The sequence below is a fragment of the Salarias fasciatus genome, unplaced genomic scaffold, assembly GCF_902148845.1.
Source record: "Salarias fasciatus unplaced genomic scaffold, fSalaFa1.1, whole genome shotgun sequence".
Classification (NCBI taxonomy): Eukaryota; Metazoa; Chordata; class Actinopteri; order Blenniiformes; family Blenniidae; genus Salarias; species Salarias fasciatus.
The window spans coordinates 234,122-261,627 of NW_021941376.1; the positions used below are offsets into that span (position 1 = coordinate 234,122).

General features: G+C 54.6%; 1 protein-coding gene across 5 annotated transcripts; it reads left to right on the top strand.

Moving 5' to 3' along the window:
* On the top strand, positions 1 to 26,547 carry loxl3b (lysyl oxidase-like 3b). 5 transcript variants are annotated; one of them, XM_030087185.1, is made up of 16 exons: positions 1 to 51; positions 157 to 188; positions 3,762 to 4,127; positions 6,025 to 6,188; positions 7,775 to 7,989; positions 10,070 to 10,138; positions 16,531 to 16,735; positions 16,807 to 16,987; positions 17,918 to 18,072; positions 18,848 to 19,018; positions 20,275 to 20,434; positions 20,614 to 20,857; positions 21,475 to 21,590; positions 21,686 to 21,822; positions 22,961 to 23,072; positions 26,080 to 26,547. In XM_030087185.1, exons 3-16 carry the CDS (start codon positions 3,770 to 3,772, stop codon positions 26,154 to 26,156), a joined length of 2,364 nt encoding a protein of 787 aa, XP_029943045.1. In that variant the 5' UTR covers positions 1 to 51; positions 157 to 188; positions 3,762 to 3,769; the 3' UTR covers positions 26,157 to 26,547. The 5 variants fall into 5 exon arrangements, with proteins under 5 accessions (XP_029943045.1, XP_029943046.1, XP_029943050.1 ...); XM_030087186.1 differs by lacking the exon at positions 18,848 to 19,018 and adding an exon at positions 19,940 to 20,095 and having other exon boundaries at positions 3 to 188; XM_030087190.1 differs by lacking the exon at positions 10,070 to 10,138 and adding an exon at positions 19,940 to 20,095 and having other exon boundaries at positions 3 to 188.
* Positions 26,548 to 27,506: the final 959 nt, after the last annotated feature.

Genomic DNA, 27,506 nt, shown 5'->3' on the forward strand with positions numbered 1-27,506 from the left:
GCTGGCAGTTTCCCTCCAGTCCGTCTCAGACGGGATCATCTTGTGTTCCAGGTTCTGTTCCTCCTCCTGGACCCGGGTTCTGCTGATGGATTAGAGTCTTGGTTCTGTTTCTCTCTCAGTGTGTGACCCTCAGTCTGGTTTTCCTCTTCTCCACAGGAGCCTTTGGAACCTCCTCACTCTGCTTCGAGGTAAGAAAGCCGCCTTGCTGAGGATTCTCTGGTAAAGTCATCAGTTTGAGGCCAAGATCCTGAGCTGCAGCGGCTGGAGGGGCCGCTGGATCCTGCTGGATCTGTCTGGATCCTGCTGGATTCCTCTGGATTCCTCCGGTCCTCGGCCTCTGGTCGGCTTCGGCTGCAGGAGTCAGTGTGAGGAATGTTACAGCAGGAAAAACAAACACTGCGCTGGAGAGAGAGAGAGAGAGAGAGAAAACGAGAGAGAGAGTGTGTGTGTGTGTGAGTGTGAAGCCTTTCGAGAGCATCTCCTGCCTGCGCTGCACATTTCACCAGGAAACCCTCGCAGTGTGTCTCACTGGCCCCTGGTACTGGTCCCTCTGGGCTCAGGGTTAGGGTTGGGTTGTTGGTTCGATTCCCCATCTCCCCCTGTCCATGTGCCAGAGTGTCTCGACAAGGCACTGAACCCCAAACTGCTGCAGTGGATGGATGACAGACGCCTCCACTGGTCTGTGTGTGTGTGTGTGTGTGTGTGTGTGTGTGTGTGTGTGTGTGTGTGTGGTTAGCAGAGCGGCTGCAGTACAGACAGATCTCTGTGTGGAACCGGGAACGCCTGCAGAACCGCCTCCCTCATCAATGGGGGTCTGTGCTCCGGTTCTCCGCTCTGGAGCCGCCGAGAGCCAGACTCCGGCCAGGACGGGGACGGAGACACACCGTTCAGGAGACAGGAGACACACACCGTTCAGGAGACAGAGACACACACCATTCAGGAGACAGAGACACACACCGTTTAGGAGACAGAGACACACACCGTTCAGGAGACAGGAGACACACACCGTTCAGGAGACAGAGACACACCGTTCAGGAGACAGAGACAGACACCATTCAGGAGACAGAGACACACACCATTCAGGAGACAGAGACACACACCATTCAGGAGACAGAGACACACACCGTTCAGGAGACAGAGACACACACCGTTCAGGAGACAGAGACACACACCGTTCAGGAGACAGAGACACACACCGTTCAGGAAACAGAGACACACACTGTTCAGGAGACAGAGACACACACCGTTCAGAAGACAGAGACACACACTGTTCAGGAGACAGAGACACACACCGTTTAGGAGACAGAGACACACACCGTTCAGGAGACAGAGACACACACCGTTCAGGAAACAGAGACACACACTGTTCAGGAGACAGAGACACACACCGTTCAGAAGACAGAGACACACACTGTTCAGGAGACAGAGACACACACCGTTCAGGAGACAGAGACACACACCGTTTAGGAGACAGAGACACACACCGTTCAGGAGACAGAGACACACACCGTTCAGGAGACAGAGACACACACCGTTCAGGAGACAGAGACACACACCGTTCAGGAGACAGAGAGTTCAGGAGACAGAGACACACACCGTTCAGGAGACAGAGACACACACTGTTCAGGAGACGGAGACACACACCGTTCAGGAGACAGAGACACACACTGTTCAGGAGACAGAGACACACACCGTTCAGAAGACAGAGACACAAACCGTTCAGAAGACAGAGACACACACCGTTCAGGAGACAGAGACACACACCGTTCAGGAGACAGAGACACACACCGTTCAGGAGACAGAGACACACACCGTTCAGGAGACAGAGACACACACCGTTTAGGAGACAGAGACACAGACACACACCGTTCAGGAGACAGAGAGTTCAGGAGACAGAGACACACATCGTTCAGGAGACAGAGACAGACACCGTTCAGAAGACAGAGACAGACACCGTTCAGAAGACAGAGACACACACCGTTCAGGAGACAGAGACACACACCGTTCAGGAGACAGAGACACACACCGTTCAGGAGACAGATCTATCAGGTGAAGATTCAGGAGAGACCCACCAAAAGATCGAGACGTTCCGGGCTTCAACAGGTCTGACGGGGGACGTCTTGAGGAACGTCTCTCACCGTCTGGACTCTCTCCATCCCAGAAGGTTCCGGAACGTTCCTGCCAGCTGTTGATCCGTCACGACATGAGATCGTCTCACAGCTGCTTCTGCCTTGTTGGATGGAACGTCCATTATGTCAATGTCCTGCTGGACCACATCCTGCTGGATCCTGCTGGACCACATCCTGCTGGATCCCGTTGGACCACATCCTGCTGGATCCCGTTGGACCACATCCTGCTGGATCCCGTTGGACCACATCCTGCTGGATCCCGTTGGACCACATCCTGCTGGATCCCGTTGGACCACATCCTGCTGGATCCCGTTGGACCACATCCTGCTGGATCCCGTTGGACCACATCCTGAAGCTCTAAACCATCTGATCAAGGACCATAGACGTGTTTGGAGTCCAGAGAACTGATGGAGGTGGCTGGAGGTCTCTCTCCGTTAGAGGACGGTCGGGTGGAGGACGGGTGGAGGACAGAGGACGGTCGGGTGGAGGACAGAGGACGGACGGGTGGATGACAGAGGACGGTCGGGTGGAGGACGGGTGGAGGACAGAGGACGGTCGGGTGGAGGACGGGTGGAGGACAGAGGACGGTCGGGTGGAGGTTGGGTGAAGGTCGGGTGGAGGACGGGTGGAGGACAGAGGACGGACGGGTGGAGGACAGAGGGAGGACGGGTGGAGGACAGAGGACGGTCGGGTGGAGGACGGGTGGAGGACAGAGGACGGTCGGGTGGAGGACAGAGGACGGTCGGGTGGAGGACGGACCACACCGTAATGCTGAGAGAAGCTGATCAGCTGCCGTCGTCTGATTGGCTGATGGGTTGAAGTAGCCTCACAGGTGCGCCTGCTGCTGTCGTCTGATTGGCTGAAGTTGAGTCGTCTGTGGTTTAATGAGCTGAAAACTTTGGACGAACAGGAAGGAAGGAAGAAGTTTCAAAATAAAATCATTTCCTTCAAGATTCATCATTTATTAGCAAAATAAATATTTTGAACACTAAAGCAGAAGAAGAGAAGTGAAAACATGAATTCAGCCCACTGCAACACACACACACACACACACACACACACACACACACACACACACACACACACACACACACACAGCTGGTTTCCATCAGTCTTCCTGCCTCCAGCTTCTCTCTGCTGCTGATAGTTTATTTTGGGATTTTCAGATTAAAGCGTCTCTTCCTGAGAACAGTGACGTTTCGAGCGGTTTTATTCTGTAAACAGGAAGTTCCATTTAAAGGTCAGAACATCACCAGGGTTCCTCTTCGGTTCTTTAAGTAGAACCAGATTCACAGCCGCGGTTCTGCTCCCTCAGCCGGTTCTTCTGGTCTGAAGGATCTGAACCAGGGGGGTTCAGTCCGGGTCCTGGAGGGTCCACAGTCCTGATCCAGCACACGGTCCAGAGCGGACCTGTCCTTTAGCGTTCCTGACGGCAGGTCTGAGCCTCGGGCCAGTCTGCTCTCTGATTGGACGATTCCAAGTCCTGGAGTTCTCTGGAGTTCCATGAAAAAACTCCCGTCCCCCTTTTCTGACTTCAGCAGACCTCATGGTGGAGGTCAGGGTGGAGGGTGTGCTGGGTGTTGCTGCTTCACTGACCCCCCCCCCCCCCCCCCCCCCCCCCCTCTGGTGCAGTTGCAGTCATGCCTCCGTCAGCTCCGCTCGCCCTGGGCCTCCTGCTGGGACTGTGGCTGCAGTGCTGTTGGAGTCAAACCCCGCCCCCCTCCTCCACCCGGGCCCCGCCCCCCTCCTCCACCCGGGCCCCCGGCACCGCCCCGCCCCCCTCCTCCACCCGGGCCCCCGCCCAGCGGCTGAAGGTGCGCCTGGCCGGATACCCCCGCAAGCACAACGAGGGGCGGGTGGAGCTGTTCCACCAGGGCGAGTGGGGCACCGTCTGCGACGACGACTTCTCCATCTCCAACGCCCACGTGCTGTGCCGCCAGCTGGGCTTCGTGGAGGCCACGGGCTGGACGCACAGCGCCAAGTACGGCAAGGGCCTCGGTAAGACGGGCGTCCGGGGGTCAGGGGTCAGCCGCAGGGCCTGGGTAAGACGGGGGTCAGGGGTCAGCCGCAGGGCCTGGGTAAGACGGGGGTCAGGGGTCAGCCGCAGGGCCTGGGTAAGACTGGGGTCAGGGGTCAGCCGCAGGGCCTGGGTAAGACGGGGGTCAGGGGTCAGCTGCAGGGCCTGAGTAAGACGGGGGTCAGGGATCAGCCGCAGGGCCTGGGTAAGACGGGGGTCAGGGGTCAGCCGCAGGGCCTGGGTAAGACGGGGGGTCAGGGGTCAGCCGCAGGGCCTGGGTAAGACGGGGGTCAGGGGTCAGCCGCAGGGCCTGGGTAAGACGGGGGTCAGGGGTCAGCCGCAGGGCCTGGGTAAGACGGGGGTCAGGGGTCAGCCGCAGGGTCTGGGTAAGACGGGGGTCAGGGGTCAGCTGCAGGGCCTGAGTAAGACGGGGGTCAGGGGTCAGCTGCAGGGCCTGGGTAAGACAGAGGTCAGGGGTCAGCCGCAGGGCCTGGTTAAAAGCACTTGATTGGTTCAGAAGCTTCCTACTTGAGAGAGAGCAATATGTGCGAATTAAAAATGGTAGAGCTCAGCGTAAAATCATCAGATGTGGCGTTCCGCAAGGCTCCACATTAGGACCACTTTTATTCATCCTATATGTAAATGACCTGGTAAACTCCTCAACTATTCTCCACAATGTCATTTTTGCTGATGACACAAATTTTTTTGTCACTCACAAATCTAGGAAGCTTAGAGAGTCTTGTAAATGATGAAATGATTAAAATAAATGAATGGTTCAAATGTAACACATTATCTCTGAACACAAATTAAACCAAATACATCGTGCTTCGTTTAAACAGAAGCCGAAAAAAGGTGGAAACAATACAGATTAAGATTAATGACAGGGCTGAGGAATGAGTAGAGAACATCAAATTTCTTGGACTCTCCTAAGGCTTTATCGGTCTCTGAACCATCTAAACTATTGCAACGTTGTACGGTGCAACTCGTTTCCTAACTACTGACAGAAATCAGCAGTCATGCAGCAGGAGGTCATCTGTGTTCTGTCATGCTCCCTCTGATCCTCTGTAGGTTTAAGCTTCTGAAACTCTCTGAGATCAACGCTCTTCGCACCGCTGCGATCATGTATACTGTAGTGACGCTAAACCTCATTCCTCTGACCGCCCTCAGTCACGAACTTCATATGAGGAGAAAACAGCTGATAAGAGGGAAAAGGCGAAAGCTGAAGTGCACCAGCTTCAGTGTTAAAGGTCCTGAAATCTGGAATGAGCTCGATAAATCCCTCCAAGAATCCAGAAGTCTGCATGTATTTAAAAAGAAACTAAAAACAGAACTCCTTCAGAAATGTGTGTGATCCAAACCCCAGGCGGCTGATGAACATTATTCCACCGTCTAAAGCCCGATAATGTTATACTGTTTATTGAGATGCTGTTTTAATATTGTATATTTAAGGAATATTTTTGCACTAAAAAGCAATACGGAAAAGAATAGACATTCATTGTAACTTGTCTGATGTATGAGTTGATGTATGCAAGGTTTGTAAGCATTTTTTTCTTTTTTTTTCTAATGGATGCAGGACTCAGTTTGTGTTCTACTTACATGTGAAGGAGTGGACTTGATAAGTTCTTGGAACTTCTACCTGCTCCTTTTTGAGCACAGTTCAAATATTATTTGATGCATGGAAAACTGCTGCTGTTTTTGCTGCTCAAACAAGGGGATTGATTGATTAATTGATTGGCGTCCTGGGGTCAGAGGTCAGCTGCACCTCCCTCAGCTCTGGTTCCGTCTGGGTGTCTGATTTGGCTCCGCCCCCTCAGCTCTGGTTCTGTCTGATCTGGCTCCGCCCCCTCAGCTGCGTGCCTCGCTGTGCTGTCCCTGCAGGGAGGATCTGGCTGGACAACGTCCAGTGCGGCGGCGGCGAGAAGAGCATCGCGCTGTGTAAGTCCCGGGGGTGGGGCAACAGCGACTGCACCCACGACGAAGACGCCGGCGTCGTCTGCAAGGACGAGCGGATCCCCGGCTTCGTGGACTCCAACGTCATTGATGTGAGGCGCCGGGCGCTCCGGAGGCGGGGTCTGGGTCAGCTGGGGTCAAAGGGTCGTTTGCTGCTGCCGTTAAGCTTTATGAGCTCGTTAACCCGGAGCGCCTCCTAGTGGAGACTCTGCAGGTCTGGAGCACATGGAGGAGAGTCAACCAGCTGCTGGCATCGAGGTTCCAAGCGCTCCCCCGGCCGGAGCCCCTCCCCCCGGCCGGAGCCGCTCCCCCGGCCGGAGCCGCTCCCCCGGCCGGAGCCCCTCCCCCGGCCGGAGCCCCTCCCCCCGGCCGGAGCCGCTCCCCCGGCCGGAGCCCCTCCCCCGGCCGGAGCCCCTCCCCCCGGCCGGAGCCCCTCCCCGGCCGGAGCCCCTCCCCCCGGCCGGAGCCCCTCCCCCGGCCGGAGCCCCTCCCCCCGGCCGGAGCCCCGCCCAGCAGCGCGTCCCGGGGTCGTCCATCGGGGCTCTGCGCCGCCTGCCGGTGTTTCAGATGAACTGGTGTCCGTGTTAACTGGTGGCCTTGTAGAGGTTCTAGTGACGCTGGTTCTCTGCAGTTCCAGTAAATTCATCAGTTCAGAGTCTTTAGTGAGTCTGATTCTAACATCTGCTGCTTCCAGCATGTTTACAGGAACCGTCACTCGTTACCATGGCAACCAGTTCATCCAGAACACCGGCCGGGCGGTCGCTAGTAGTCTGCCTCGGGGCTCTTTCAACAGCTGGCTCCACCTCCTCTCCAGTGTTTTTGCAAGTAGATGCAGCTGCAGACCACAGACCCTGCAGAACACACCCACTGCGACGGTCAGGATTAGGGATGATGACATGATTGCTTGTCGTCATGGGCGTGTTTTGTAGGGCCTGCGGTCTGCAGCTAGACCCTTCTCTGTTTTTGACTGTCGCACTTCCTCCTTCCTGCTTCATGTTTCCTGCTTCCTGCTTCCTGTTTCCTGTCACGTCATCACGTCACTGCATGCCAGGGAACACATGTGTGGAACAAATAATCCTGCGTTTAATCAGCTCCACTGTCAGGCGGCGTTTATCTGAGACCTGGAGCGGATCCTGGATCCTGGATCCTGGATCGGTATAGACCAGCTGGATCAGTCGGATCAGAAATCCACTCCGCTCCGAGGGAAGCGGATCCTCTCGGTGTTTATATGAACCTTTACAGTCCGCTTCTCCTCCAGTCCGGGGCGGGTCATATGGGGCCAGCTTTCAGCTGAGAACCAGGTTCTGAGGGGGTCCGGGGTTCCACCCCTCCTCAGCCTGTCCTGAGGAACCAGGGTTCGAACCCGCTGCTCCACTGGGCTGTTTGGTGTCAGTCTGGAGGTGAACAGGGTTAGCGTGGTGACTCCAGATCAGCCTGGAAAACAAACAGTGAGTGTCTTCCTGTCCCCGCCCCGGCGCTGGCGTCCAGACAGGAAGTCCAGCTGGGAGCCAGAGACGGACAGCCGGGACTGTCTTCAGCTCCGGGACTCCGGCTGGTTCTCGTCTGCACGCAGCTCCCTGCAGAACCTGAAGCAGGTCCAGCTGGACGTCCTGGACCTGGACGGTTGGTAGTTGGACTCCGCTCCGGGACGCTGACCGCCGTGTCTGCTCTCCGCCAGGCCCACGTCAGCGAGAACAAGGTGGAGGAGGTGAGGCTGCGGCCCGTGGCGGCCACCAAGAGGAAGCTTCCCGTGACGGAGGGCGTGGTGGAGGTGAAGCACCGGGACGGCTGGGCGCAGGTCTGCGACCTCGGGTGGAGCATCAAGAACACCCGGGTGGTGTGCGGCATGCTGGGATTCCCCCACGAGAGGAGGGTCAACAAGAACTTCTACAGGTAGGCCAGCTGCTCCACCGCGAACACCAGGCCTCCGTCAGGAGCACCGGGCAGAGGACGGGAGGATGACGGGAGGATGACGGGAGGATGACGGGAGGATGACGGGTGGATGATGGGTGGATGGATGATGGGAGGATGATGGGTGTATTTTGGTTCCTTGTCGTTCTGTCCCTTTAATGACTGAATGCTTCTGTTCATTCTGTAACTTGGAGTTTGAACCAATCAGGTTGAGCCTCGTTGGCTCCGTTTGGTTCCACGTGGGTTCCGTTGTCTCCGTTCTGTCAGATTCCGTTCCTCGTAGCGACTCGGCCGAGTCGAGTCTCTCAGAAGCTTCCAGTTGTTCCAGATGTTGGCTGCAGGCTCCGCCCACATTCCCAGATGCAGCCTGTGAGGCAGACGGTGGTCTGGATCCGATCTGTGCTGCTCCCCGTTCTCCTCAGAGGAACCACAGACGCTGTTTTTGTCTGTTCAGGGTCACGGTCAGGGCCAGGGTCTGGATCTGGGTCAGGGCCAGTTCCAGGGTCTGGGTCTGGGTCTGGGTCAGGGCCAGGGTCTGGGTCTGGGTCTGGGTCAGGGTCTGGGTGTGGTTACTGTATTTATACCCGAAGGTAGACTTGTTCTGCAGTGGAAAGACATAAAACCAAGATCAAAGGTCAATAAATGAACCAACAAGTCCTCCACAGCTGGTTCAGTTCAATAATAGCAGCAGAGACAAAGCTGTTCCAGGTCCGGACCTGGGACAGTATCAGGGTCAGGGTCTATGTCAAGGTCTGGGTCCAGGTCTTCTGTGTGCAGTTTGCATGTTCTCTCCAGGCAGCTGTCTGGCGTCCAGCCCCCCTCCTCCTCCTCCTCCTCCTCCTCCTCCTCCTCCTCAGAATCAGAAGGAGCTTTATTGCCATTGACCATGAACAAGTTCACAGCCGAGGAATTTTTCCTGGTGCGGGCGCTGTGACATAAATTAACAAAGAATAAAAGAATAAGATGATAAGTAAACATAAAAATGCCATAAAGGCTTGCAGTAAGTATTAAATAGAGTAATATACACTGTAGAGAAAAACAGCAGCTGGAGTGGAGGACCACAGCAGGGGAGGCGTTGCCCACATGGCGCCATGGCGCAGTGCACAAGATGACATTCGTGAGGTGGATGCAGGGCTGCTGGTGCGTTTCGGTCATTGTAGTTATTTTGTATTCATCAGTCTGACGGCAGAGGGGAAGAAGCTGTTAAAGCGGGAGGTTCTAGTCCGGATGGACCGTGGCCTCCTGCCAGAGGGGACAGGGACAGACAGGCTGTGTCTTCCTCCTCCTCCTCCTCTCCAGTCTGTCTCCGGCTGGCGGTTCACAGCAGTACGAGAGGAAGTGTTTGTTTTCTCTCAGGCGTGTGTGAAGACCAGGACTGGGGGGGTCTGGTCTGGCCGGGGTCCGGGCGCCCAGCGGTCACATGGCGCTGGGGGCCGGGGTCTGGGCCTGGAGCCCGGCGGTCACATGGCGCCGGGCTGGAGTGAAGCCAACCTGCTCAGCCTGTGAAAACAGAGCAGAATCTGGCCTGAAGGGGGCGAGCGGGGGTGGGGGTCTGAATACAAATCCACTGCATCCACCGCATCGGCGGTGTTCTCCAGACTGAAGCACCAGCCCCGGTCCCTGTTTCTTCAGTTCCTTCTGTCTCTTGGGAGTTCAGCAGGTGTCAGGACAGGTACAGGGTCTCTTGCTGTCGTTGTGAGCAGGTCTCTCCAGGCGCTGGTCTGTTCACCAGGATCAGGGACCCTCAGCTGGTCTAGACCTGGTCTAGGTGCTGAGACGGGTCAGTGGTACCCTGCTGGTGATGAGCTGTTACTGCAGTAATCCTGCTGTCCTGGTAGGAAACCATAGAGACGACAGCATGTTGTTGGACCGCGTGTGTGTGTGTGTGTGTGTGTGTGTGTGTGTGTGTGTGTGTGTGTGTGTGTGTGTGTGTGTGTGTGTGTGTGTGTGTGTGTGTGTGTGTGTGTGTGTGTGTGTGTGTGTGTGTGTGTGTGTGTGTGTGTGTGTGTGTGTGTGTGTGTGTGTGTGTGTGTGTGACGTCTTGTGTGTTTCACTGTTGCAGACGTCTGAAAAAGCGAGCGGCGACTGAGAAGGTCTCCAGGTCAAAGGTTAATGTTTCAGCCGGTGGAAGGTATTCTGCTGAAAACCCACCGTCCACACACACACACACACACACACACACACACACACACACACACACACACACACACACACACACACAGTGACTGTGGGTTTTCTTCTTCTCTGACAAAACTTGTTCCTAGTTCCTCCGAGCCAGGCTCTGAGTGGGTCCAGGGAGACTCTCCACATCTGAGACTCTTCAGTCTCGACTCGTCTTTCATGACTTCATTGAACCGAAGCAGCTTCAGTTCATTAAGTCAGCCCTGACTGATCAGGTTCTATCGACTGATTGATCAGGTTCTATCGACTGACTGATCAGGTTCTATCGACTGATTGATCAGGTTCTATCGACTGATTGATCAGGTTCTATCGACTGATTGATCAGGTTCTATCGACTGATTGATCAGGTTCTATCGACTGATTGATCAGGTTCTATCGACTGATCAGGTTCTATCGACTGATTGATCAGGTTCTATCGACTGATTGATCAGGTTCTATCGACTGATTGATCAGGTTCTATCGACTGATTGATCAGGTTCTATCGACTGATTGATCAGGTTCTATCGACTGATCAGGTTCTATCGACTGATTGATCAGGTTCTATCGACTGATTGATCAGGTTCTATCGACTGATTGATCAGGTTCTATCGACTGATTGATCAGGTTCTATCGACTGATCAGGTTCTGTTAGCTGATTTACAGCGGGATGAAAAAGTATCTGAACCTTTTGGAATTTCTCACATTTCTGCATAAAATCACATCAAATGTGATCTGATCTTTGTCAAAATCACACAGATGAAAAAACAGTGTCTGCTTTAAAACCACCCAGACATTTATAGGTTTTCACTGAAAGAGCAAATGAAACCAATTTTTACCCAACAGTTGAAGTCAGGCGTGTGCCCAATCACTGATGAGTGGCTCAAAGCTGCCCTGCCCACTGTAAAACACACACCTGGTAAGAGTTGTCTTGATGAGAAGCATTGTCTGATGAGCACCATGGCTCGCTCAAAAGAGCTGTCTGAAGACCTGCCATCAAGAAGTGTTGATTTGTATAAAGCTGGGAAAGAATCCACAACCATCTCTGAAAGTCTGGATGTTCATCAGTCAGAAGTCGTCTACAAACGGAGAGTTTGGCTCTGTTGCTTCTCTCCCAGGGAGTAGCCGTCCTCCAGACGACGCCAAGAGTTCAGCGCAGAAAACTCAGAGAGGTAAAAAAGAACCCTAGAGAGTCTGCTGAAGACTGACAGAAACCACTGACAGTCCATCATCTCTGAGCACATCAGCTCAGTGAAACAGTGGCTAAGAATGGTGTTGATGGGAGGACTCCAGGGAGGAAGCCACTGCCGTCTGAAAAAACATTGTTGCTCGTTTAATGTTCACAAACAGGCACTGGGACACTCCACAGACGTTTTGGCAAAATATTTTGTGGACTCAGGGCCGGCTCTAGGCATAGGCGAAGTAGGCGGCTGCCTACGGCGCCACGTACCGGGGGGAGCGCCGTGGCCGTACAAGGGGCGCCCCGACGGTCCGTGTAAGCGCCGCTCTGACGGCCCGAGTGAGCAGCGCACTGCCTGGCATCGTTCGGCATCGTTCGTTGGAACCCCCCCCCAAAACGACAACTCTCGGTGACTCTCCCACGGGGCGCTCGTGTCGGGCTCGCCTAGGGCGCCTGAGAAGCCCGGGCCGGCCCTGTGTGGACTGATGAAACCAACGTGGAACACACAACCTCATGTGTGGAGGGAAAATGGAACAGCTCTCCAACATCAACACCCCATCCCACCGAGAAGCATGGTGGAGGCAGCATCATGGTGAAGCATGGTGGAGGCAGCATCATGGTGAAGCATGGTGGAGGCAGCATCATGGTGAAGCATGGTGGAGGCAGCATCATGGTGAAGCATGGTGGAGGCAGCATCATGGTGAAGCATGGTGGAGGCAGCATCATGGTGAAGCATGGTGGAGGCAGCATCATGGTGAAGCATGGCGGAGGCAGCATCATGGTGAAGCATGGTGGAGGCAGCATCATGGTGAAGCATGGTGGAGGCATCGTCATGGTGAAGCATGGTGGAGGCATCGTCATGGTGAAGCATGGTGGAGGCAGCATCATGGTGAAGCATGGTGGAGGCAGCATCATGGCTGCCTGAGGTCCTGGACAACTTACCTTACCTCCAATCATTAATGGAAAAATGAATTTAAAGCAGACCTGTTATGCTATTTTTCAGTCACGTCATCTCGGTCACAGAAGCCCAAAACATAGTATATACGTTTGTTTGCCCCAAATTCATCTTATGTTCGGAGTTTGAGGGTCTAAAAAGTGGCTCTGAGGAGCCCTCCTCGAACAGCCTGATTTTCACAGCCTACTTTACGGGATGCACTTGAACGCATCTGGCCACGCCCACTCTCACACATGGTGGGGGCACAGTCAGAGGCACTTCCCCTCCACCGTTTCAGCTTAAGTTTCAGTTTCATTTTCAAAAATGCGGTGTAGCGAGACAAAGAGGAAAAACACAATTTTCAAATTTGAACTTCTTAAAGGACCTGTATCCTGCTTCTTTAGCTCGTCCAAACCCTATTATTGGCATTAACATGGTAATAGTTTATTTTTGGCGCTAAGTTAAAGTCATTTTGTGTGAAATAAAAGATTTTCTGGGGCTAATTCTGAAACCCGGAAGAGAAAACGCTCTGTTTCACTGAAACCCCGCCTCTCCCCCTGTGGACTTTGACTGACAGCGAACTTCAACCAATCAGAGCTTCAAAACAAATAGCTGGCTAGCTTTAGCTCTTTAGCTCTAGCTTCTCTACATGCAAAGACACGCGAAAACGTCTTTTCCTGTTAGAAACTCACCAAGCGCAGACCCTCCAGACCCTTCAGACCCTCCAGACCCTCCAGACTCTTCAGACCCTCCAGACCCTTCAGACCCTCCAGACCCTTCAGACCCTCCAGACCCTCCAGACCCTTCAGACCCTTCAGACCCTCCAGACCCTCCAGACTCTTCAGACCCTCCAGACCCTCCAGACCCTCCAGACCCTCCAGACCCTCCAGACCCTTCAGACCCTTCAGACCCTCCAGACTCTTCAGACCCTCCAGACCCTCCAGACCCTTCAGACCCTCCAGACCCTCCAGACCCTTCAGACCCTTCAGACCCTTCAGACTCTTGCTCCTGCTTGATTGTTGCTTTCAGACGATGGTTAAAGTTTATATCTGTAATCGGAGATACAAAAAGCAGCAACGCTGATTTCCCAGGGCGGGGGGGAGGGAGCTGCTGGCTGCTGTCATTGTTTTCATGCTGTCCTCATTCAAATATGAAAACCTATAAATGTCTGGGTGGTTTTAAAGCAGACACTGTTTTTTCATCTGTGTGATTTTGACAAAGATCAGATCACATTTCTATCAGCTGATTGATCGGGTTCTATTTAACTGATTGATCGGGTTCTATTGACTGAGTTGAGAAGCAGTTGTCATGTTGTAATCAATCAATTAATCAGTCAATCAGCATTTCATAAAATGTTCAGAAACTTCATGTCTCTTTCTGAAGAAACTCATCTGAACAGATGGTGAGATTTTTTTATTGTTGCTTTATTTAGATAGATTTTTATTTCGGTCATAAAGCATAATGTGCAAAAGTACATGGCAGATAAGACGTGCATATATGTGTGTGTATATATATATATATATATGTATATGCATAAGGGCTCTGGACGTTAACGTGTTAATAACACGTTAACGCACTGCTTCCTTAATGCCGACAAAAAAGCACACACAGCTGCGGCGCTTTCTGCGGTGACACACGGTCCATTCCTCTTTATTTTCCATAATGAACTCGGCCGAATTATCAGAAAAACCAGGAGAAAAACGCTGGTGTGAGGCGCAAACTGAAATGAGGAGCGCAAATATGAAAAAAACCAAAGTGAAACTTAAATCGCGTCTTTTGCCGGCAGAACGTTTCTGCCCGCTGGCCAGTCCTCAGACCCTGAAAACACACAAAATAAAGTAAATTTCCCTTCAACAATTAATGAGGCACAATTCGGCGTGACTGAATTTATCCTGCCTGCTCTGTGTGAGGGTCAGAAATAGAATGAAGTTTGAGGAAGTGTGCCTCATAACAAGCTTCGTTTTTCCTCTGCTCTGCTCTTGCTGGTGTGTGTGTGTGTGTGTGTGTGTGTGTGTGTGTGTGTGTGTGTGTGTGTGTGTGTGTGTGTGTGTGTGTGTGTGTGTGTGTGTGTGTGTGTGTGTGTGTGTGTTGGGGGGGTCAGGGGTGACAATCTTGGTAAAGACTTGGTATTTTAAGTTTCTAAGTTATTATAAATCATATTTGATGAATTGTAAAATTATTATTGTAAAATTATGCTTTTTGCAAAATTCTTGCAAAAAAAAAAACAAAGTTCCTTCCTGTCCCCGACTGGGGGCAGGATGATCATTACAGAGTACTTTAGAATTCATTATTGTTTTATGTGCATAATGCGATTAATCGCAATTAAGAAATTTAATCTTTGCCCAGCACTAATATGTACATATATATATGTATATATATATATATATATATATATATATACGAGGGGGGACCCAAAAGTTTCCGGACTGATTCTATTAATAAAAAAATACAATGAATTTCCGACTTTGGCCGCTAGATGTCGCTACAGGATAGCCTCATGCATAACTGTGCCAGGTTTAGTCTTCCCCCGTGATGCGGTCAGCTGACAGTCACTGTTTATGTTGACAGAGTGACACCCCGCTCTTCGATTTTTCAAGATGGCGGATATCCACGGATATGCGCTCTGTCAAAACATTTTGTTTTTTTTTGGGAAAACAGCGGCAGAAACACTCACCATGTTGCAGACATTCTTTAAGAAGGATTCTTTGGGTGTCTGAGTGGTTTGGGCCCTTTAAGAGCGATTAGATTACATCACGAAGACCAGGCACGCAGGGGACAACGATCCACTTCCAGAACAGAGGAAAACGTCACAAAAACTGAAGAAGACATCATGGTAGGTCCACGCAGGACTTTTGATGACATTGCAGAACTGATGGGAGTATTGTAGAGATCCAGACTGATCATCCTCAGGCGGTTATTAGAAGCAGTGAGACGAAGGCACCCGGAAATGGCCGCATCATAGCAGACAGCAGACCACAGGACGCCCCGTTACGCACAGAAATAGCACCAAATGTTGTGCGTAAAGCATATTTTTGGACTAAAACCGTGACCAGCCAGCCTCCCCACCGCCATATTCCCCTGGTCTGGCCCCAGGCGGCTGCTTTTTGTTGTCACAGATGAAACTGGAGCGGCAGCGGAAAGGTAAGACAGGCATACAGGCGGGGGAGGGAAAATTGAAGTTCTATCTTTCCGGCACAGTTACGCACGGTCATGGCGACTCTTCTGAACAGTGAAAATCTCGGGTGCAGCGTTGTATTCAAGCCAAAGGAGAGTATTTTGAAGGTGACAGTTTCAAATAATTGCGAAGATTAAAAAATAAAAAGTTATAACTACAGTCCGGGAACTTTTGGGTCCACCCTCGTACTATATGGATTCAGGTCAGACTGTCAGCTGAATCCAGATGTTTACTGATGTTGACTAGAGCACTCTCTCTGTCTCTCTCTCTCTCTCTCTCTCTCTGTGTCTCTGTCTCTCTCTCTGTCTCTGTCTGTGTGTGTCTCTCTCTCTCTCTCTCTCTCTCTCTCTCTCTGTCTCTCTCTGTGTCTCTCTCTCTCTCTCTCTCTCTCTCTCTCTCTGTTCAGATCCATTTATTTTCTGACTCGTGGAGTCAGGCTGTGTTTTCATTGATGTATAGTTCTGGTCCAGTCTGGATCTGGATGTTTGTTTTAGCGCTGCTGCTGTTGTTGCTGCTGAGGCTGTTGTTCCTGTTGTTGTTGTTGCTGCTGCTGCTGCTGTTGTTGTTGTTGTTGTTTTAAACCCTCATGCTGTCTCTCCGAACCCGTCTTCACCTTGCAGGCCGCCGTCCAAAGCTAAAGCTAGCTCAGAGTCCGAGCAGAGCGGCGCTGGCAGCAGGTAATCTGAGTATCGGTGGGCGGAGCCGCCGTCCACACGGAACCTGAGCAGAGACAATCGTCCAACATCTGGACCCTAATCTGAGCGATTTCAGTTCCAGACAAACCCTCTGATCCCTGACTTTACTCAGTTTTACAGTGAAATACTGTAAAACAGGGTGAACGGATGATTTTATCTGGTGAACTTCATGGAACGGCAGTACAGGAAGTCTGTCTTCTTAAGGTGCTTTTATTTTGTTGAGGACAGGATGTGGCCGTCCTGCTGAGCCGCTGCTCGGGGTCGGATCTGGAGTTTGTCCTGTGTCACCGGGTTGGGGCTCTGGGTTTAGCCCTGGAGCAGCCGCTGGGCCGCTCAGGGGGATCATGCAGTTCCTCTGACCCCTGACCTCTGCGCCCTGCAGGCTGTACCTGGAGCGCCAGAAGAACTTCTTCTACGTCCACTCGGTGGCGTGCAGCGGGACGGAGGTCCACCTGGCGGCGTGTCCTCTGGAGTTCAGCAGGCCCAACTCCACGGGCGCCTGCCCGGGCGGCGCCCCGGCGGCGGTCAGCTGCGTTCCGGGGCCGCTCTTCACGCCCGGCGGCCTGAAGAAGAAACTGAAGACGTCGGTACGGCGCCGCGGCTCCCTGGGAGGAGGGCGGCTCCTCCGCCCGGCCTCACCGCCGTCTCCTGTCTGCAGAGCGGCGTGCGGCTGAAGGGCGGCGCCCGGCTGGGGGAGGGCCGCGTGGAGGTGCTGCGGGGCGGCGAGTGGGGCACGGTGTGCGACGACCGCTGGAACCTGCAGGCGGCCAGCGTGGTGTGCCGGGAGCTGGGCTTCGGCAGCGCCAAGGAGGCCCTGACCGGCGCCCGCATGGGGCAAGGTGAGGACGAGCGGGAGCCCCGCCCCTCAGAGCCACGCTGAAGGGGCGGGGTCTCGACAGGAAGTGAAGAACTTTCCAGAGTTTGAGCCTAAATCACCTCAACAAGGATTTTAATTTAACACAAAGGTTTCCTGAACGGCTCAGAAAGGTTTTCTGTGGCCTTTATCTAAGCCCCGCCCCCAAACAGAAACCAGCCAATAGCATTTAGAGAAGCATTACAGCTGGCCACACCTGGTCAAATGATGTTCATGAGCAACGTGCAACAGCAACGTGCAACAGCAACATGCAACATGCAACAGCAACGTGCAACAGCAACGTGCAACAGCAACGTGCAATAAGCTGCAGCGACAGTGTTTCCGTAACAGAAGAGCAACAAGCAGGATTTGATCCGGTCTTCGGTCTTCGGTCTCCGGTCTCCGGTCTCCGGTCTTCGGTCTCCGGTCTCCGGTCTCCGGTCTTCGGTCTCCGGTCTTCGGTCTCCGGTCTCCGGTCTCCGGTCTCCGGTCTTCGGTCTCCGGTCTCCGGTCTCCGGTCTCCGGTCTCCGGTCTTCGGTCTCCGGTCTCCGGTCTCCGGTCTTCGGTCTCCGGTCTTCGGTCTCCGGTCTCCGGTCTCCGGTCTCCGGTCTCCGGTCTTCGGTCTCCGGTCTCCGGTCTGCTGATCAGTGGATCACAACACCTCAGTGCTGAGCTTCCCTCAGCTGCTGGCGCCACCTGGTGGACGTCAAATTAGTTTATCAGATAAGAACAAACTGATTTATATCTGAACCCTGTGTGTGTGTGTGTGTGTGTGTGTGTGTGTGTGTGTGTGTGTGTGTGTGTGTGTGTGTGTGTGTGTGTGTGTGTGTGTGTGTGTGTGTGTGTGTGTGTGTGTGTGTGTGTGTGTGTGTGTGTGTGGTGTGTGTGTGTGTGTGTGTGTGTGTGTCCCTCCAGGAATGGGTCCCATCTACCTGAGCGAGGTCCGGTGTCTGGGGACGGAGCGTTCCATCTGGAACTGTCCCTTCAGGAACGTGTCCTCGGAGGACTGCCAGCACCTGGAGGACGCCGCGGTCCGCTGCAACGTTCCCTACATGGGCCTGGAGAACACGGTCAGACCCGCTCCTCAAGTCCCCGTTCCAGTCCTGATCAGATCTGTGGGGTGTTCTGGGACGTTGCGTCTCTCTGATGTCCAGGATGGACGATTCCCTGAAAATCTCTCATCTGGAGCCGATCAGTGTTTACTGCTGTCATCAGAAAGACGAGTCCACTGCACTGTGTGGACGGACTGGAGACCAGATCAGATCAGATCCCACTGAGGAGCTGATCCAGATCAGATCCAGATCAGATCCAGATCAGATCCAGATCAGATCCAGATCAGGTCCAGATCCAGATGCTGGTCTTTTCCTGACAGCAGTAAGTTCCTCTAACAGACTAACAGGACTTCCTGTCCGTCCTGTAGAGCAGCCGTCCTCAGCCTCTCTGGCACCTCGGACCAGTACCAGTCCACGCCTGGTTCTGGTATGCAGCCTGGTACCAGTCTGTAGGCCGCATACTGGTCCGTGGACCCTGGTGGTTCTGGATCTCTGCTGTAGAGTTCACTACCTGCTTCTTGTGGATACACGGAGCCGCCGGTCAGACCGGGTCAGACCGGGTCAGACCGAGCCGGGACGGGTCAGACCGGGCCGGGTCGGGCCGGGTCGGACCGGGCCGGGTCAGACCAGATCAGGCCGAGCCGGGACGGGTCAGACCGTGCCGGGTCGGACTGGGCCGGGTCGGATCAGACCGGGTCAGACCGGGTCGGGTCACATGAACACCTTCAGGGTTAAGGTTCTGCTGGGCCCGACTCGCTGTGTATCTCCGCTCTAACCTAGAGGTCCCTCACAGATCCGGATCACTGGAGGACGGACCCGCTACGAGGGCCGGCTGGAGGTCCTGAGCACAGACCCCAACGGGACCCAGACCTGGGGTCTGATCTGTGGGGAGACCTGGACCACCATGGAGGCCATGGTGGCCTGCAGGCAGCTGGGCCTGGGCTACGCCAACCAGGGCCTGAAAGTAGGTTCTCCTGGGTTCTGCTGCCTCATGTGATCCAGATCACATCCTGTCCCCTCCAGGCCCGGTCTGCTGGATCAGGGTTCTGGAGCAGAGAGGCGGAGTCAGCCCTTTGATTTCACCCTGATGAAGAAGAATCCAGAGAATCAGGCTCAGCTCAGGGTTCTGTCAGGGACCAGGAGTCCTCTGGACCTAATCCTCAAAACGCTGCTCTGACCTCTGACCTCTGACCTCTCCTCTGCTGAGCCTGGAGGCTGACGGATCTGTTCTGAGATCTGAGATCTTTCTGCTTCAGGTTTTGGTCCCAAGTCAGCTGATCGAAACACAAACCCGCCGCTAAATCCAACGAGAGACCTGGGCTAGAACCAGAGACTAACCTGGAGGACTAACTCAGAGGACTAACCCGGAGGGACTAACCCGGAGGACTAACTCAGAGGACTAACCCGGAGGACTAACCCGGAGGACTAACCCGGAGGACTAACCCAGAGGACTAACCCGGAGGACTAACCCGGAGGGACTAACCCGGAGGACTAACTCAGAGGACTAACCCGGAGGACTAACCCGGAGGACTAACCCGGAGGACTAACCCAGAGGACTAACCCGGAGGACTAACCCGGAGGGACTAACCCGGAGGACTAACTCAGAGGACTAACCCGGAGGACTAACCCAGAGGACTAACCCGGAGGACTAACCCGGAGGGACTAACCCGGAGGACTAACTCAGAGGACTAACCCGGAGGACTAACTCAGAGGACTAACCCCGAGGGACTAACCGAGAAGGACTAACCCAGAGGGACTACCCTGGAGGACCCGCCCATAGAGACTGACTAGCTGTGTGTCTTCATCTGAGGACATGAGCTGAGACAGGTGAGAGACGGGACAGGAAGTGTGTCCCTCCCTGACTCCCAGCAGGCCGTGTGTGCAGATCCGGATAGCGGGCGGCCGCAGCCCCCAGGAGGGCCGGGTGGAGGTCCGGGTGGGGTCCAGGTGGGGCACAGTGTGCAGCTCAGGCTGGACCACAAAGGAAGCCATGGTGGCGTGCAGGCAGCTAGGGCTGGGCTACGCCGTGCACGCCGTCACCGTGAGTAGATGGAGGCCCACACACACACACACACACACACACACACACACACTCTGAAGCAGGTGTTGTGATCACTGAGGCCTGGGGGGGAAGTGTTTCTGGGTCACCAAACTCGGCGTTACACCGGGTTCTTCCCGGGTCCGATCCGGACTGACCCGGTCCGTCTGCCGTCCTCCAAGGAGACGTGGTACTGGGACAGCAGCAACGTGACGGACATGGTGCTGAGCGGCGTGCGCTGCAGCGGGACGGAGATGTCTCTGAGCCAGTGCCAGCACCACCCAACCGTCAGCTGCCAGAAGGCCGCCGCCAAGTTCGCCGCCGGAGTCATCTGCTCAGAGAGTGAGTCCCCGGCGCCCCGGTTCCAGTCCTGGTACCAGTCCAGTCCTGGTACCGGTCCGGTCCTGGTACAGGTCCGGTCCTGGTACCGGTCCGGTCCTGGTACAGGTCCGGTCCTGGTACCGGTATCGAACACGCTGCAGCTCGCCGGTTCCTGATGCATGTTGTCCCTGCGTGTCCAGCGGCCTCGGACCTGGTCCTGAACGCCTCCCTGGTCCAGCAGACGGTCTACATCGAGGACCGTCCTCTCCACATGCTGTACTGCGCCGCCGAGGAGGACTGCCTGTCCAAGTCCGCCGCCAAGGCCAACTGGCCGTACGGACACCGCCGCCTGCTGCGCTTCTCCTCGCAGATCCACAACATCGGCCGGGCCGACTTCAAGCCCAAAGCCGGGAGGCACTCCTGGGTCTGGCACGCCTGCCACGGGTGGGTCTGGTTCCAGAGCAGCCGGAGGGACCCCCTTTCAAGACCAGCCGCTTTTAGCTTAGCTTTAGCTCCAGAAAACTTTTCAAAAAACACTGACGTGAAGGAAGCGTCTCGGGGAAGCGGGACGGCCTCCGGCTTCCTGCTGCTGGTTTGTCAGACCGTATGGAGCTGAAAATAACCTTCACATAATTGCTTGATTCTGTGTTTTTAAGATAAATTTACCAAGAAGAAACATCACTTTCTGCCACTTTGTCAGAAAAATGAAACATTTAGTTTGAAGGTTCTGTTAAAATGATTTGAAATGCAGAAATAAGTCAATGAAACGACCAGCAGCGTCTCGGATCTTCAGGTTTATAAAAACCCAAACCAGACAACCCCTGAGTTCCTGTCTGAGCTGAGGACAGTCGTCCTTCCTCGCTGGAGCTGAACACTGGTCCTCATCCAAGATGGCGGCCATCAGCTCCATTCAGGCTGGACTGAAACACCTGACCTCCGTCCTGGAGGAGCCTTCTCAGTGTGACGCAGGTCACTTCCTGCCCCTCAGAGATGTCTGTCTAAAGTCTGCTCTGCCCCCTCCTCTGCCCCGCCCCCTCCTCCTTGGCTCCGCCCCTCCTCAGGCACTACCACAGCATGGACATCTTCACCCACTACGACCTGCTGAACGCCAACGGGACCAAGGTGGCCGAAGGTCACAAGGCCAGCTTCTGCCTGGAGGACACTGACTGCCATGAGGGTGAGGGGCGGGGCCACGAGGGTGAGGGGGTGGAGCCAGCAGTGGAACCAGCAGGAAGCCACTCCTTTTCCTCCTCTGACTTCTCCCCCCCCCAGGCGTCTCCAAGCGGTATGAGTGTGCTAACTTCGGGGACCAGGGCATCACAGTGGGCTGCTGGGATCTTTACCGCCACGACATCGACTGTCAGTGGATCGACATCACCGACGTCAAGCCGGGGAATTACATCATGCAGGTGAGGAGGAGGAGGAGGAGGAGGAAGAGGAGGGTGACTCCGCCCTGCAGCTCCCTCAGATCTCCGTCTGGGATCGTCAGCACAGTTAAGCTAGGTTTACACTTGAACAATTCTGTGGCACACATCGGCACGAACCGAGTCGCAAACCACTCATACAGTGGCGCGACGTGGCGCGACGTGGCGCGACGTGGCGCGACGTGGCGCGACGTGGCGCGACGTGTGTGTAAACCCGTCGTGACTGCGTGCCGTGTCGGGACGAGAATTTTGAACAGTTCAAAATTTTGGTCACGACAAAATATCGCGAACGGGCCGTGAACTATGCGCCAACTGTCTGTGAACGCCTCGTGAACGCGCCGGGACGATGCGGGAGGATGCTGCCGGTCGTGGCCGCCGGCGAGGACCCAGAACAGGGCCCCATGGGGGGGATTTTCCACATACTGTCGTTGCAGCATCAAGTGTAGCGCCTTTAATTTGTCATTGAAACTGACTGATGTCAGCCGTCCGTCGGGGCCCCCTTCAGCTCGGGGCCCCAGGCAGCGCCTGTTGTGCTGCTCTTCACACAGAGCAGCTGCAGGTACAGGCAGTGACGGCGTCTCTGGCGCTCAGCATGGTGTCTGTTCCGCAGCAATCCAACAACGACCCGAGCTGGGGAAGCCTCCTTTTTATATGACCTGCGGAATTGCGCGCACAACCTCGTCGTGCCAGTGCGGGAGGCTCGTAAACTATGAGCAAACTCTGCGTGAATGCGTCGTGAACGCGTCGTGCCAGTTCGTGACACTGATGCGATTCGTGAGCTATTCGTGAACTGTTCATGAACTGTCCGTGAACTGTCTGTGAACTGTCTGTGAACTGTCTGTGAACTGTCCGTGAACTGGTGGTGAACTGGTGGTGAACTGTCTGTGAACTGGTGGTGAACTGGTGGTGAACGGTGCGGGAGCCTGCCGGTTCGTGACTCCAGATTGCCACGCCTTGCCACAACAACATCGTGGCAGAAAGTCGTGCAAGTGTAAACCTAGCTTAAACCTGTTTACCGGTTCAGCCACCGCTGGATTTGAACCAGGTACTTCATCAACCAGATCCAGATCTGAAGGATCACCTGACGTGAGCAGATCCTGTCCTCCATGTTCTCCACCCTCAGATCGTGATCAACCCGAACCAGGAAGTGGCCGAGAGCGACTTTACCAACAACGCCATGAAGTGCAACTGCAAGTACGACGGCCACCGGGTCTGGTTCCACAACTGCCACATCGGTACGGAGCCCTGCTCGATCCCAGTCGATCCTGACTGATCCTGGTTGATCCTGATCGGTCCTGACTGAGCCTGATCGATTCTCATCGATCCTGGTCGATCCTGATTGATCTGAATCGGGGAAATGTTTTCTTATCGATGAGACTGATCCTGGAGATAATCCTGGTCCTGATGAGGATCCTGTCTCTTTACCATCAGCTGATCGTCCCCCTTGTCTCCATGCTGCTGTCCAGATGTCCTCATTCTTCATCCTGGTCATTCTGTGGACTCCTGTCCTGTTGACCTCTGACCCTGTTGACCTTTAGACCTGTTGACCCCTCCATTCTGCTCTCTGGTGTTCTCCGGTTGACCTGCTGACCTCAGGGTTCTGGTTCTCCTGTCCTCCATCCTTGTAAATTGGAAATCCAGAAATAATCTGAGTAACGGGCAGTTTAAGAATCTTTTATTCGATCATATTAGCTTGGAGACAATGTCTGGGGTGGATGGGGGGTAGATAGGGGGGTGGTGGTAGGGGGCTGTGGGGGTTAGGGGGTTGGGGAAGGTGGGTGTGTGTGTATGTGCGTGTGTATATGTGTGGGTGTGTATGTGTGAGTATGTATGTTTTTGTATGAGTGGGTATGTATGTATGTGTATGTGAGGGTGTGGGTGTGTATCTGGATATGTATGTATATGTGTGTGACTGTGTATGTGTAAGTGTGTATGTATGTGTGGGTGTGTATCTGTAAGTATGTATGTGTGTCTGTATGTGTGGGTGTATATGTGTGGGCAATTGGAGGTGTGTATGTGAGGAGAGAGTGCAGTGTCCTGTGGGGGGGTGCCCCCGGTGGGTCTGGGGGCGGTGGGCCCTGGGTCTGGGTCCTTCTGCTGCCCCCTGTGTGCTTCTTGGGTCAGTGGCTCTCTGGCTGTGGTCGCTGTCCGCCCTGGTCCTGGGGGGGGTGGCGCTCCTGGCCCTGTCCTTCATCCGGGGGCTCCTGGGTGACGGGGGTGCTGCGGCATCCCCGGACCCCCCTCTCCCCCCGCTCTCATGCACACACACGTAGGGCTTTGGGAGGCGGGCTTATCAGGTTGGGTGTGGTGGAGGGTGGAGGGGGGGTGGAGGGTGGAGGGTGGGTGGAGGGGGGGTGGAGGGGGCCGTCTAAGTGGCCTCAATCACTGCACCCTTCAGTGGCTCACCTCTCAGTGTTAACTGCACTTAGTCATCTAACACGACCAAATACATACAAACACACACGTCGGGGGGTCTTGGCGCGCCGTGTCGGGGGTGGGGCTGTTCAGGTGGATGAGACTGCTCGTTTGGCCTCACTCGCGGCACGGTGTGGTTACTGCCCCTCAATTTTAATCGCAAACAACATATACTCCATCAACACTCACGAGGCGGAGGGGGGGGGGGCAATGGGGTCTTCTGCTCCTCCGTTTCCAGGTTCCTTCTGGGGGGGGGGGCTGCTGTTATCCCCACAGGCCTGGGGTTTGGACCAGCTGTGGTTTGGGGGGCTACTGGCTCTGGGGGGTGCATACCTGTCTGCAGCGGTGGGGTTTGGGGGTGGGGGGCGGCGGTTGTGGGTGGCGGGGGGGCCTGGGGGTGGGGGGCAGTGTTCCCTTGCCTTTCTGGGGGGGTCTCCCTCAGGACATGACGGTTGGATGACGTGTGTGTGTGTTTGTTTGTGTGTGTGTGTGTGTGTGTGTGTGTGTGTGTGTGTGTTTGGGTCGGGGCGAGGTGGGGGGGAATGAGGTGGGAGAGGACAGGGGGTTGGAGGGGTGGGCCGGGGGGTGGACGGCGGGTATGTTGATGCCCTGGATCTCGGGGTGCGTGGCCGGAGCGCTGGGGGGGGGTACTGGTCTGGGCTGGGTAGCGGCCCGTGTGGGCTGGTTCTCCTGGGGGGGTCATGGCCCTCCGCCTGCGTGGGGGGTTGGCTCTTGGGCTCTTGGGCTCTTGGGCCTTGGGCTTCGGTGGACCGGCTCCTGCCGGTCGTGGCTCCGCGGGGCCCGGGCCCCGGGGCCGCCGGGGTCCCCGGCCGGGGCTTTCCTCTGCCCCGTTTCTGGACCGGAGCGGGGGCGGCTGCCTGGGGGGGCGGCTTGGATCCGGGCTCTGGGATGACCGCCGGCTGTCTGGGCTCTGAGGGCCTCTCTGGCCTGCTTCTGGCCTTCTCAGGGGTCAGAGGTCATATATGCATGATCACTATCACCATCACTGTCACCATCATATTCACATGATCACACTGATCTTTAATCACTCTTCACATACTGGGTTACCTTGTCTTCTTGTGGTGGTTAGACTAATGGTGATCTGTAGCAGACCTCTCTTGATGCACGCCCCGAGTTTACTACTAGTTACTGCTAGTTACTACTAGTTACTACTACTATTCTCAAAAAAAAAAAAAAGGGTTTGTGGTGTCCTTGCATTTCCTTCCTCCCCTACACCTCCTTTTATTTTTGTGGCCTGGTCTGTTCACTAATATGGTTCGAAAAAAAAAATGTATGTGTGGTTGTGTCAGTGTTTGTGTTGGTTGTCGGCTCTGTTTTGGTGTTGTCTAGATCGGGGGTTTGGGATGGTTCTTGGTTGCGTGTGGTGCATCGACAACACTGTTTTGCATTGTGAATTTGTACATAGGTTGTGCCCCCCCACCCCCCACCCCGTTCTCCCTCTCTCTATCTCTCTCTCTTTCTGTCCCTGCTCTCTGAGCGTCTCCGTCCCGGTCCTGTCCTCAGCCATGTGGATGCCAGCTTTAAATAAAGGCAGCAGCAGGAGGAGACTCAGTCTCGTCCTGCTGCTGACATTAAAATCTGTTCGGATCGTAAAAGGCTACAATCAGACAATATTGCATGCCCCAGCTGCCGAACAGGACAAGGGGGAAAAAAAAAAGGGTTCTGGTTCTCTGGCTCCCTCTGCTGGGCGGGAGGTTACCGGCCGTCATGGATGAAATGGTTCTAATTCACCAAAAATCTGGAACCATCACCGTTCTGACGTTCTGATGGTTCTGTCTGACGTTCTGTTTCTGACGTTCTCTGCAGGCGACGCCTTCAGCGAGGAGGCCGAGCGGAGGTTTGAGAAATACCCCGGACAGCTGAACAACAGAATCTCTTCATGAACGCGGAACCCAGAAGAGCGCTTGGCCGCGGCTCACAGACCGTCAGGTTCCGGTGCTAGAACGGCTCTCCAGCAGGTTCCTCTGGGTTCTGTTCCCGGAGGAACAGAGTTCTCCAGAGAACGTCTTCTTGTACTTGAACCCTGCAGAGTTTGGTTCCCGGTTCCGTCCTGGTTCTGAGGTGAGCCGGAACACAAAGAGCTCCTGAAGTCAGGTTCCAGTTGGAGCGTCTCATTCTGAATGCTTTTATTCTGAAAGTTTGATTCTTATTAACCAAACAAACGGGTTCTCCTCCGGAACGTCAACCGGATCCTGAGGAGAACAGACGGTTCCTGTGAAGTTTTCCTGCCGGCTGTTTCCTCCAAACTTCCTGAATGTATTTAAGACAATAAAGACAGAGAATCAAAGCTGTTCTAAATGTTTTAAATCGGGTTTTCGGCTCAAAACGCGAACGTTCAGCGGAACGTTGGAAGAACGTCTGTTTCTTCAGTTACAAAGAAAAACTATTTTACAGCTTTTCAGCAAGATCCACACAGAACCTGTTCAGAGGAGTCCAGTGATTCCAGCAGCAGGGGGCGCCGAGCGCCGGCTCCGAAGCAGCCGCTCCGCCCTGCTGCCCTCCTGCCCCCCACTCTGCCCTCCTGCGCCCCCCCGACCCTGAACAGCAGAAACCCTCTCCGGTCGAGGAGGGTCCAGCTGCAGACCGCAGACAAGACACGCCCATGGCGGCAAGTATAGTGGAAGTGAAGACATGAAGGAATCTGGTCATCATCCCTGACCCCGACCCCGACCCCGACCCCGACCCTGACTCTGATCCTGACCCTGACTCTGATCCTGACTCTGACTCTGATCCTGATCCTGATCCTGACCCCGACCCCGACCCCGACCCCGACCCCGACCCTGATCCTGACCCTGACCCTGACCCTGACCGTCACCGTGGGTGTTTTGCAGTTACCTGGTCTGCGGTCTGCAGCTGGATCTACTTCCTCGGTCGGGGGAGCAGCCAACATGGCGGCCCGGCAGTAAGCGGCGCCCCCTGCTGCTTCACAGTGTGTATCGACCTCTTGCTGTGTGTTTGTGTCTCCAAGGCAGAATGTCAAAGGTCACGTGACAGTAGAGCTGGGCGATATATTGAATTAAGTTGATTAATTCGATTGTTTTTTCAATCGATGTGAAAGAAAAATTTAATCTCAACATCGATGTTTTCTGTCCTCCGCCATTTTTACCGGATGCATGTAATACACACAGTGGCCACACCAGGAGGACTGGCGCTGTAGCACAGACTCTGTCAGTACAGCGCCGCAGCTTCACAGAAAAAGAAAAGACAAAAATAAAAAAAGCTTTTAGGAGGCG